Source organism: Falco naumanni, chromosome 14 (assembly GCF_017639655.2).
Source record: "Falco naumanni isolate bFalNau1 chromosome 14, bFalNau1.pat, whole genome shotgun sequence".
Taxonomy (NCBI): Eukaryota; Metazoa; Chordata; class Aves; order Falconiformes; family Falconidae; genus Falco; species Falco naumanni.
In genome coordinates, this window is record NC_054067.1 from 20,751,302 (window position 1) to 20,763,567 (window position 12,266).

Consider the following 12,266-nt stretch of genomic DNA (forward strand, 5'->3'; position numbering starts at 1 on the left):
AAGCCCGCCACTAACCCATGTCCCTAAACACCGCATCCATGCATTTTTTTCAGTGCTTCCAGGGATGGTGACTCCACCCCGTCCCTGGGCAGCCTGTCCCAATGCCTGGCCACCCTTTCCGTAAAGAATTTTTTTCCCTAATATCCCATCTAACCCTCCCCTACTGCAACTCGAGGCCATGCCCTCTTGTCCTGTGGCATGTTACCTGAGAAGATTACGATGGGGAAAGAGCCGCCCAGGCCAGAAGCAGACTGGAGCTTTCCGCACGCTTTACAGAAGGGCAGCAAACAGCCATTCCTGTGAAACCACAGAAAGAAGGATGCCACCACAGAGAGCCCTGCCGGGAAGCTTTCCCGCTTCGGCGGGCCCGCCGCCCTCAGCCCCCAGCCCCGACCTACAACTCCCGGCAGCCCCCGCCAGCGCGGCCGGAAGTCTCGGCGGGCGGCACCCTCCATTTCCGGCAGCGGCGGGCACGTGACCGCGCCCCTCCCAAGATGGCGGACAACCTTCCCTCAGAGTTTGATGTGGTGGTGATAGGGACCGGTAGGAGATGGCGCGGTGGTGGTGGGCTACGCTGGGTTGCCGGGGCGGGGGATGGCGGGATGCCGGCGCCGCAGAGGAGGCAGTGGCGCCGGGGGGGGGGGGCGGGCGGGCGGGCGAGGGGTTGCCGAGGGTACCTGCGCGGGCAGTGTCCGGGGGACTTGCAGGCCGGTCTGGGGTCGCTCCTGAGACTCCAGTGTCAGGATTTGGTGAGAAACTGAGATGGCGGGGAGGCAGCGCACGTCCGGGGCTGCGCCTCGAGCGGGGTGTCCGTGAGCCCTGACCCCCGCGCCGGGCACGCTCGCCGGCCCCCCGCACCGCCAGTCGTGCTCGCCGCGGCTCCTGCCGGCCCGCTTTGGTTTTATGCACACAATATAGTTTTGAAGAGCTAAACTCCATGTTGTTGCAGTAGATATCATATATGCTGATAATTTTTTTGTTATTGTATTCTATAGTAAAAGAACTTTTCTCTTGTACAAGTTCTTGATAATCCCTATGCCTGCTTACAAATAACCCAAAACATTGGGGTTTTTGAGCCCTCCTCATTAAAGCGTGTTTCTCAGTATATGAGGGATGAGTGCACGTATCAAAGAGTTAACTGAACTTTCTGGAGCTGCCCGCACTTTTTTCTATTCTGTACAGGTTCATCCTGTTTTGAGTTCAGGTGAATAATGGTGGAGATGTGAGATGTCTCACTGAAACATACCACAACGTGTAACTACAAGACAAATTTTAAAATCCTGCTTCAGAAGGAAGACACTTGCTGCTTGCATATCATAATAATCTTTAAGTACTGAAATTGATTTATGTTTTGTAGAAGCCAGTGGCAGTGGCCTGGCTTGACCTGGTCTTCATCAGCTCCTCCCCTTAAATTCAGCATTGAGCTCTGGTGTTAAAATGTTTAAAACACATTGATGTTTATAGGTCCAAAATTTACACTCAGATTTTGTTTGCATTTATGAAGAGCTCCCGTGGTCAGCTCAGGATGTTGGTTGGAGCACAAAAGGGAAGACCTCTCTAAATGTTACTCTTTTCCTTTGTGAAATTAGGAGCTGTGTTTTGGGAGTTCACTAATCTGTCAAATTGTGTCCTTCAGATTTAGGACTACTTTTCTAGAGATTTGGAATAGAATGAGTGAGTTTCTTAGTGTAATTGCTCTTTTCAATGTTTTACCAGAAAGAAGTTATCCCCTTACAGTGTATGTATAATTACTCAAAGGATTTCTGATATGGTTCTCAAATTTGTGAGAGATTCTAAAAACATACTGTCTCCACTGTTGGCCATAACTCTACTAAAAATGCAGAGTTAAGGTTCTTGAGCAAGTTAAGAGATTTCTTTCTTTGTTCTTAACCCTATTGTATGGAGCAGAAACCCTAATAATCTGACATTTTCACATGTGTTCAGATTTGTGAATATTTTGAGTGTGTGAGAAGAATGGTAAATAATGAAAGGCTAACTAAAAGGGCGAAATATTAAAAATTGCATGAGTTCTGTTATTTTTGAGGACAACTCAGTCTTTACTGTCATGAGAAAAATAGTGTTATGTAGATGATGCAGTGATACAGAGAATTAAAGGAAACTCAGAGGTTTATAAAATCAGTATAAACTTTAGGCTATTTAGCTATTCTGGCTACTAAGGAAACTAGCAGGTGAAAGGAGTAGGAGTACCTATTCTAGCTACTAAGGATGATAGTGAGGGTGTTACCTCTTTAAAAGAGTTGACTCTAACTTACATGAAGTAAAACTTCATCTTGTCATGATTCAGTGGAAGAGTAAAAACCTGCTGCCAGGTTTTGTTTCTGGAGCTTTTGTAATTTTTGGTGAAGGTAGAATGTAATCCAGCTTGCTTTGGCAACCCTCATGCTGTGGGTCTCGCAGGCACAGAGTGCAGGCCAAGGGCATCGTTGTGGCAGTGGCAGCCTGCTCGTGTGTGCTGTCTTTCGTGGCCCATGGTATGGTGCAGTTGCTGAATGCGTGTGTTAAGTAATACCAGGCTGCTCGCTGCGGAGGAGCGGTGACTGGTGGTAGGATGTCACAGATGGACGAGATTGTGCAAGCCTAGGCATGTTGGGAGAAGAATTCACCTGAAACTGGCAGTTCACCAGCAGCAGCACTTTTGGCTGAACTGTCTGTTCCAGCGAGAGTTGGTCATGCGACAGCCATCAAATACAGTCTTCCCTGCTTTAGAATGAGCTAATAATACTAGAGCTTTGATGTTGGGGGAAGGGAATTCTTAGAGCTAAAGTTTTCCTCTGAAATATTGCTGGATTTGGTGGTGGAGGCGTGGATTTATATTAAAGGATGCATTTGTGCCTACCTGTGGAGACAACTACTGTACCTAATCTCAAGATTTTCAGAACTCTGCATTTTAGGAGTTATTTTGTCTTTTCTTTGCATTTCTTTTTGCTAAGAACATACATAAATGGTGACTAATGCTGTTGACTACTTTTTTATTTTTTATGGAAGTTATTTAAAGAAAAACTTTCATCTGTCTTCTCTTCTGGGAAATGACTCCTGAGGGAATATCTTAGCCTTGTCTTCAACTCTGTGTTTTCTAATGCTATAACCAGTGCTGAGTGTACCTATGGATATTTAATTGTCATATTGTAATAACTGAAATGTTTGTGTTAATGATCTTTTTAACTGCATGGTAGTAATTGCATATTTTTTCTGCATGTGTGGCCTTTTCTGGTTTTATATTTTGTGCTTCTGTTAATTTTAGTAATTAGATTGAGTGGTAACGTTAGCTTTGAATTTGTTTTTGTTTCAGGCTCATTTAACTGTTTTCCTATAGTAAGCTTAATGAAAATGGAACCTCACACTAAATTTTAGTCATTGGTGCTCCATTTAATGCTTAGGTTCAATTACTTCATCAATATTTCTATGGGAAAAGTAAATTTGCTTGTTGAAGAAACTACTTCTCTTTAACCCAGATTAAACATTTTCTTGTGTGGGCAAGTTTAGAGCAAGATGGATGTGTAGTATAAAAATACTTGGCTTGGTGAGTTCAGCAGGAAAAGTTTCACTACCGTCAGGGAATTTATAGTTCTAAAGAAAACTAGGTTATCGTGTAACATAAAAATGGTGGGCATAGCTTGAGGTTTTCGCTGGTAGCACAGAATGAGGGTGAAAGCTGTTATGATACTGTACTTTTGTTCCACCCCTTTGTGGCAGATTTGAGGTCACTCTTACATCCCTCTCATATCCCTACTTTCCTACTTTTTGAGTGTAGTACTATGGTCAAGTTGCCCACTAACCAAACGGGAATGGATTTATTGGATAATTGGCTGCCAAAGCAGATACTGCGCAGTATCGTCAATCCTCAAAACAGTTCTGGTGTTTTGGAAGGTCTGTTCTTTGGAAAGTGCTAACACAGTGATTTTTTTTTTTTAATTATTTTTTTTTTTTTGTCTAAAAGCCTGTAGGATCTAGGTTTGAAGGACTGATGTAAGTGCTTGCTTGAGGAATTCAAGGTGGGCATTACTCATGTTCGTTTAAATGAGTTCTATATTGATAAGCCTTTGTGAGGTCAACTCTTAAACTAGTGCAGGCATTCAAATGGTAGTATGTTTGTAGGAAGAGGGAACATTATGAGTTCCCTGATATTTATCTCAGAAAACAGGCATCTATGTGAGAGTGACACTCAGAGCTAGGAGGCAGTGGCAGAGCTTTTGTCTTTAGGCGGTTGTCAGATAGGAAAGTTCATAGGCAAAACACTCAGCAATGTTGAATTTACGGCAGGGACTATTGTGAGTGCAAAGATTTGCAACATGGCTGTGCATATCTGTAAGTGGTGTGGATAACGATGCAGGGTCATCTTCACCTTTGAATTTTTTCTGTTGATTGGATTTTATTCAGTTTTAACTTCTTAAACTTGTCTCTGGTACTGTGGAAGGCCTGTATTAACTGCTGGTGAAGTTGTAAAATGAAGGATATGGCTCTTTAAAGGGTGGTTGTATTCACGAGTTTGTCTACCAGTAATTCTAATTTTTTTCTAAAAAGGAGTTATTCTTTATAAAAGCAGTCACAGTAAATTTTCTGGTTCTATGCAATTTTCTTTCCATTCTGGTTTTCAGTGGTTATAAATAACACATGAAATGACTTTCAAGGTAGAAAGCAGGGATCCATTTTGAAATATTCTATAAAATAAAGAGTGATTTATGGTTTCATATGATTTTGGCTGAAAGCACTCGGGCTTTGCCAGGTCATCAAAGTCCTGTCAGGAGAATCTATTATTTATTGTTCGATATGCTGGGAGTGGTGTAAGTACTTTATGTTTATCTTATGTAAGTATAGTGTTAGGAAAAATCACTTCCAGATACTAATACAATTTTTAAAATATACCATGAAAAAACTGAATATTATGTATGTGAATTATGAAGTTAAGATTGAAGATTGATTCTAAAAAAAAATTGGAAAAATGAATAATTCCTAATGATTTTATTGTTGCAGGATATTTTTAGGATGTGCTGGATGAACCTAAAATGTTTTCTAATACACCTTCTGGGCTGATATTTTGGTTACGTTATCTTATATAAATACACAGTCTGTTTACATCAGCAGCTATTTAGAGTTTTACAATAAAAGCTAGATGGAAAACCAGCTGAAGATGGATAGTTTTTGATGTCAGTGGTTGTTATGGACTAATATAGTGGCACTGACTATATAATGTTGATGTCTGGAAGGAGGAAATGGACCCATATTATTATTATTATCATTTGTAAATAAGTCATTACATGTCCATGTAAATGTCAAACAAAATGAACACGGACTCAGAATTTTCTCCCCACCCAACTTTTATTTTTTTAGTATTCTCTAAGTGTAAACATGCCTTTATCTTCTTACTGACTTATTTTTTAACCTGACTAAAATTGAAGGGTTGTTTCCTGGCATGCCTTCTGTTCTGAATTTTTGTGTGTAGCAGAGCTACTGTGATAGCCTTCTTGGAGGCTTGGACTCCTACTGATGTCTCAGATACAATTCTTTCCTAGATACTGTGGAATGTCCCTCCCTGCTCTTGTAAGAAAACTCACTGTTTTGTGTACCTCCTGTTGTCCTTCTCAGCCCGTTAATGTTCTTCAGGTTTTCCTGATTATATTGCTGATCTTACGAAATACAAGACTGTAGTACTCCTGTGATCCTACTGTGAAAAATACAGAGTAGGTCATCTGCATATCAAGGTGAAAAACTCCTTTAGAAAAAGTCTTAGCAAGGTACTTTGAAATTCTAGACTGAGTCAGGTTTAGTTGAAAAGACACATTTGTCTGTCCTCAGTAGAAAATGTCATTCCGCTGTCTGGAGAATGGTCATAAAGCTGATGATTCAAACCTTCCAAGTCACTGGTGCACAGAGGTTGCTCTAGAGCCAAGCAGAGCATTTTGAGCGTTTTGTAAGAGCCTCTGTTGATATACAGATAAATATATGGCATTATTAATGTAGGAGAAACTTTTTACTTCTTAAATATTCTTTTATGAAATGTTTAAAAATGTATAAGGAGCAAAGAGAACAAGCTATCTTCCTGTGGGGAGGCAGAAGAAGAAGTGAAAGTATTAGAAGACTTGGGTAAAAATAAAACTTCTGTGTGTCTTACTATACAGAACTTTTAATATATGTGCCTTGCTTTTTATTTATCTCCTGCTATCGGTTGTAAACCAAAGATTAGTCTCATAGCTGTAGTATGTGCTAGGGAAGTCTACTTAAAACCCTCTTTATTAAATACATTTTTTTTCTTTAAGACACGAAGAATCATTTGGATTTTAACTGTTGTCTTCCTTAATAGATCTAATTTAAGGAAATGTATTTAATATGTGTTTGTATAACAGTACAAATACTTGTTATTTATTCAAAAATTACCCTCCTACTGGAAGGTAGGCCTCTAATGTGAAAAGTAAAGCAGCTGTTCCTTTCCAGTAAACAGAATTCCTCACCTTGAAGTAATCTGCTTACACCTGTAGTTCAGAAAGTGGTATGCCAGGTTGTTTTTTTTAGTTTTTTAATCTGTTACCTTGATTCAGTGTCTTAGGTGTTCCATGAGCAAAATGTTTAGATAGGTAGAACATTGCCACACAAAAATGTGACTCATCCAGTGATACAATTTTTATGTAAGTGATTAATAAACTAAAATTGTGTTGTATTCATGCTGTTGTCTAGATCTCATGTATGTTTATTTTTCTGGTACCTTTGATGTTAATTTTCCTGGGTTGTTGTAACTTGGAGCCAAATTCAGAAAGTGCACTCCCCCCCCCCCCCTTCAGAGAACACTGCTTGCTTTGAGCATGATTTTTAGTAGCAAGTTAAATTTTTATTTGGAGCATAAGTGTCTGTGTTCCTTTTCTAAACATTTATTTGCACTGTGAGATTTGCTATTTTTCATTGCCATGTTCCTCTGATGGCACACAGATAACTATATGGAATTACTAATTTAGGAGAAGAAACTTTTTAATTGTGATTTCTTACTTGTCTTAGTGGGTTGTCATTTCTATCCCACTACCATATTCTGTAATGCAGAAATATTTTCTAATATTCTACAATACAAGCATGTAATAAAATTAATCAAACCTATTACAGTTTTAATTAGCTAGCTTTAACTTAAAATATAGATACAATAAATAGTTCAACTTTGTTTGCAATTAAATTATAAAATGCCTTTTATGTTCTACATATACGAGAAACATATCACAAAAATTGTGTAGTGAGCTTCTCCAGTCAGCTGCTCTTCTCTTCTTAGAAGTTCAGATACAAACAAAATTTATTGCAGTTGGTCAGCTGTCTGACTCCAGGAGATTGTTTTGAAATTGTCTATGTTCCAGCTTTTTTAATATATTTCCCTTCAACATTTTATATTATGAAAAAGCCACTTGTGATTTATTTAGTAGATACAGTGAAGCAAATTAAACATTTAAACCTTTTCAAGATGAAGCTTGTGTAATTCAGTAAAAGCTTATCAGCCGGACAACTGGGAAATAGTTTACAGTGAACAACTTGGGAACCAAGATGCTTCCACATATATGAAGCTGTTTAGTTTATAAATTGCTTGGGGCAGTGAATGTATCCATTTAAAGTCACTTGAAGAGGCAGCGCATCGCTGTAGCATTATGTATAGCCACTAATCAGAAGAGGCACAATGTGTAAGCCTGAAATTCATTTTTGATTACACAGAGGTGAATTGCAACTTTTCATTATTTTGTAAAGCTTTTAAAATCAGTTGGCTTTTAAAGCTGAAGAAAATAATTCTCTATCTTAGCAGTTATCTCTAATTTTAATTTTGCTATGTTGAAGCTAAAAGTAGAATTGGTATCTTGATAACTGTATGTAATGTGTAGCTAATTCCTATATGTCTTGCTTATTTACTTGTAAAACACGTTATTCTTGAAAATGGAAGTATGACTGATTTTGCTTCCTAGGGAGGGTCCAAAAATCTGTGTAGTGGAGATTATCTTGGTCAGAGGTTGCTGGAAACGACGAGATGTAGACTTCCAAGGTCAGCTTGCAGCAGGCACATCTGTAAGATTTATTGAGATTAATCTGCCTCTTATGTATCCAAGAAGGCTATAATAGAGAGAGTGCTTAGACAGCTGGCAGTGAAAACTAGTGCTATCAAAAGTGAACTGTATTCTTCATCATAAGATTGTCATGAACCTAGTGTTTATACTGTCTGCTTGCTGGGTTACTTCATTCTGGTGCTGCAACTGTTTCTGATATAGTCCTGGAATTTCTTGCAGCAGTTTCCAATGTGTTATATGAATAGCCTGAGAAACAAAAAAGTTTGTAGGACTATCTTCAGTTTCTACATGCTGAAGTGAGCCCTGACACAATGTTTGTTAGTCTAATTAGGGCAAGCTTGTTAGAATTTCATCTGCTTGCCATTTGGTTTTGGTTTTGGTTTTTTCCCAGAAGGGCAAGTATGTAGTCGGCACTCTTCGCAGACCAATACTAGGAAAACTTGGTAGTTGGTTCACTTTGACTTCGCACGTGTATTTCAATGAGGCAGTGTCACGGATTCATGCGAATGCATCACATTTGTGATAGGTATCGAGAAGTACCTATGAAATTCTACCTTCTAGGACACGTTAGTGACTCAGAGATCACTAATGAGTAAAATCTCTAATTTTATACTTATTTTTATATCTTTCTGCAGATGTAATGGCCTGCTTCACTCAAATTTTAAATTAATGTTTCCTTGAGAAGGCCAGAGAGGCTGGTTTACCTAATACTGTCTCTGATAAATGGATGTTAGTGAGTGGAGGAAGAAGGCAGTGGCTTTAAGGAATGGTGATAGACATTTCAGCTGGTACTAATGAGTCCTCCTTCATGGAGGAAAACTCTTTATCTTTACTTTTCCTGGTAAGAGAAATGAGGTGCAGGACAGTTTAACATAATGCAAAGGGGGATATGAAAGGGCCGGGAAGCTCAGAAGGTGTTTATACTTCTTGATAACAGGCACTGCTATTTCTGAATTGATTCTGCCTCAAATACAAAGAACTTCTGAATCAGCATACTAAATTGATACAAGAATTGTACGGACTCCTTATTCTTCTGTGTAAATCCCTTTTATGCTGCCAGATGTTTAGGTATGACGTACTGAAGTCTGGATCTGTTGCTGCTTTCTTGTGGTTGGATCATGCAATTCCTATTCAGACTTCTTATTTCCTGCCAATACCATTGCAAATCTAAAATTTGTTTGGATTTGTAACCTCTATCTTCAAAACAAATTGTGAGAAGTTTTGGAGTCTGCTCTCCCCTGTGGCTGGGATATGAACTCATTTCAAAAGTTGAATATAATCCATCTTAGAGTTTTTGACAAATCAAAGTTCAGAATAGGAAACTGCTTCCAAATAGGAACAATTTATAAACAGAATATATTTCTCTGTTACTGAATAATCTGAAGGGAACCTGGTTTTGCACAACTGTGTCAGTATCCTGTAGGAGATAGTTCAGCTTCACGTGCTGTCATTAAATAAATCTCTACCATTTCTCTAAGGAGACTTTTCCAAGTTAGTTTTTTTTTTTCTTAAGTAGAGGGGGACTATAACTATATTACAATGGTCTGTTTGCCAGAGCCTTCTGTCTTGGAAAAGGCTTTTGTAAAGTAACCATCATGCAGTCCAGATCATGTGTAGGAGTAACTTGCATTGACAAAGCTACATATTTTCCATGTGCTTTTATTTCGTTGGAGAAGAGAATTCAGAAACTGGTGCCAAGGCACAGTCTTATTTCTTTGGTTTACTGAGGTTTTGTCACATAATAAATGGTGTTGCAAGAGCCTCTCCAAAAGCTAAAATGCATGGGCCTTGCCTTTCTTACACTTCCTTATTCAGTGGGTACTCAGGGGGCCACAGTATCTTAGAAGCAAAGGGTTGGTGAAGAAAATTGATACCAGCTTTCAAGAGCGAGGAAGCTAATTCAGGGAACAATTTCATCCAAGGTTAATGGAAGAACAGACCTCCAACACGGTATCAATTGGATCAAGCTTAAAGCAATCTGTTATGCCCTAGTAGCTATAACTCCAGTCCTGGTCAGCCAGGCAGCAATGGTGATGTTTTACAACACTTTCTCAGTGGCTTTTATCAATAAGGAAGGAGAAACAAGTTTCTCAATTCCATTTCTAGAGTAATATTCTCTGTGCCCAAATGAGGGAAAGAAAACCTTTTTCAGGATCTACACACAAAATAGTAGTTGTAGATTCTATTCCAGATAGTTTATAGATGGAGAGAAGTGAAGTGTATATATAAACACTTTCGGTGGGCAGCTGGATGTGGAGTTGCGTTCACATAATAAGGCTGTTTGCATTCAGGATCTTGTGACAGTCCTGAAGTGTGTGCTGCAGTTAAGTATTTCCTCCTTGTCTCTTTGTTCAGAATGGTCTGTGTTTTGGGTTCTTACTTCAAAATCTCAATTCAAAAGACTATCAACCTATCTAGGCTGTGAAACAAACATCCCAGGAACTGATGCAATTGTTCATCCCTCTTTGAAAGAATTATTTCCAGTGATTAATTCCATGATAAGCCTTCACTTGCTGTGGAAGGTCAGCAATGCAAAACGATTGTATCTTTTTCTGTTTTATCAGTTCAGAAAGGGATTTTTTTTTTTTTTTTTCTTTTAATCCTTCAAAATACTAAGTGTTAGAAGCCAAAACTTTGCAGGGAAATTGTAGCTATTTTCCTGGAAGATTTGTCATGCCTGTCTTAAACCTCCTTCCTTCAGTTGATCCAAACATTTATACTTTTGGACTATCAACACCACCATGGAACTGGTCTGCCAAAACCTGACCATCTACTTGACGTGGAAAGGAGGTCAGGAGCGGCCAAAGATAAGGGTAGAGAGGTTGAATCTCTTCATTTTGATGGTTGTGTTTGCCTTTACTGGCTTAAGGAGTTACGGTCTTGTGTATCTAAGTCATGCTAGGTGTTTTCTGGACTCCATTTCAGTTTCTAGAATTGATAAAGACCAGCTCAACCATTTGAAATTATTTGTTCCTGTCTCTGTGAGTGCTGAATTGTACTTAACATCCCATTAAAATCTAACAGTTAGTTACTCTAGGTAAGTGAAAACTGATACCTTACAAGTAGTGAATAGCTGTCCAGTAACCTTTAGTATATTACGTTTTGTGTTTTAAATGAATCATCAGATTGGCAACATGCTGCCATTTTATTAATTTGTAAAGGCAGTATTCTCTCTGAAGAAACGGACAACTGCAGGCCTGAGATTCTCACAAAAATGATGTTTGACATAAAGCTAGCCAAGAAGTTTGTGCCCTACCGTGTCTGCTTTTCCTACTTTCCATTCTGTCTCTCTTCAGTTGTGCTAGTGCAGCTGCTTCTGGTGCTGAGCTGTGAATTGTATCAGTGAAACACTCCTTTCACATTGTTTAATCTCATCCCTTAATGGAATATGTAGCTTGTCTCCTAATACCAATCCCTTAGAATTTTAGTCACTTTTACTGAATTACCTGCTTAAACAGCCAATAGATCATTTAAAAGGAGATTTCAGCAAAGCAAGTGCCATACAGGTTATTAGATAGCAAGCTAGACTTCTTTTCTGAAGCCAGTCAGAAATCCAAGTCATCTAACTCTGCATGTAAAAATCTGGTGAGTGGGAGTAGAAGTTAAGAGAACAGCCTCATTTATTTATTAAACTTCCAATTGTAACTGTGTGCCATTCCAAGCAGGTATTGCTGGTAAGAGGAATGTCACTAACCTTCTGGATGGTTGGTTTTGGTTTGTTTGGTTTTTACTGTATATCTTTTTCACGTATAGTGAAAACATACTGATTTGACCGAGCATAATTGCAGGACGTGGGAGATGTTGGTAGGGGTACTACTTCAAGTACAATTGTCTTGCATTCATTCTGTCCCTAACAGTACCCATAAAAGTGAAGTGAAAGTGCACCTGCGCTGTCGGCTTAGCTTTTCTGTTTACACTCAGGTCTTAGTCTGCATGCAGAATATTGAGTGTGTTCCTGGGTACTCCTTTGGAGCAAACCAATTAGTTCAATCAGAAACAAAGTCCAAATACAGTTCTGAGACCTGTTTGTGCTAGAGATGTTTGCCAACAGATGGTCTGGAGGAGACTGCACTGTGATGCCTCAGCAGTCATTTAATGCCATCCCAGCAGGTTTATACCCTCACACTTTCCAGTGCATCCTTGGACAATATACCAGGGCATGCAGAATGTATATTTATCGTATATTTATGATACCAATCATAATATGTAATCTTAAATATTATA

At 39.0% G+C, this 12,266-nt stretch overlaps 1 protein-coding gene across 1 annotated transcript in view; it reads left to right on the plus strand.

The window, feature by feature from the left end:
* The first annotated feature begins 211 nt into the window (after window positions 1-211).
* Window positions 212-12,266, plus strand: part of CHM (CHM Rab escort protein) — a 70,329-nt gene continuing 58,274 nt past the window's right edge. The window contains exon 1 of the mRNA XM_040614246.1: window positions 212-543. Coding sequence (XP_040470180.1) covers window positions 495-543 — 49 coding nt within the window. The 5' untranslated portion in view covers window positions 212-494. The remainder of the gene's footprint in view (window positions 544-12,266) is intronic.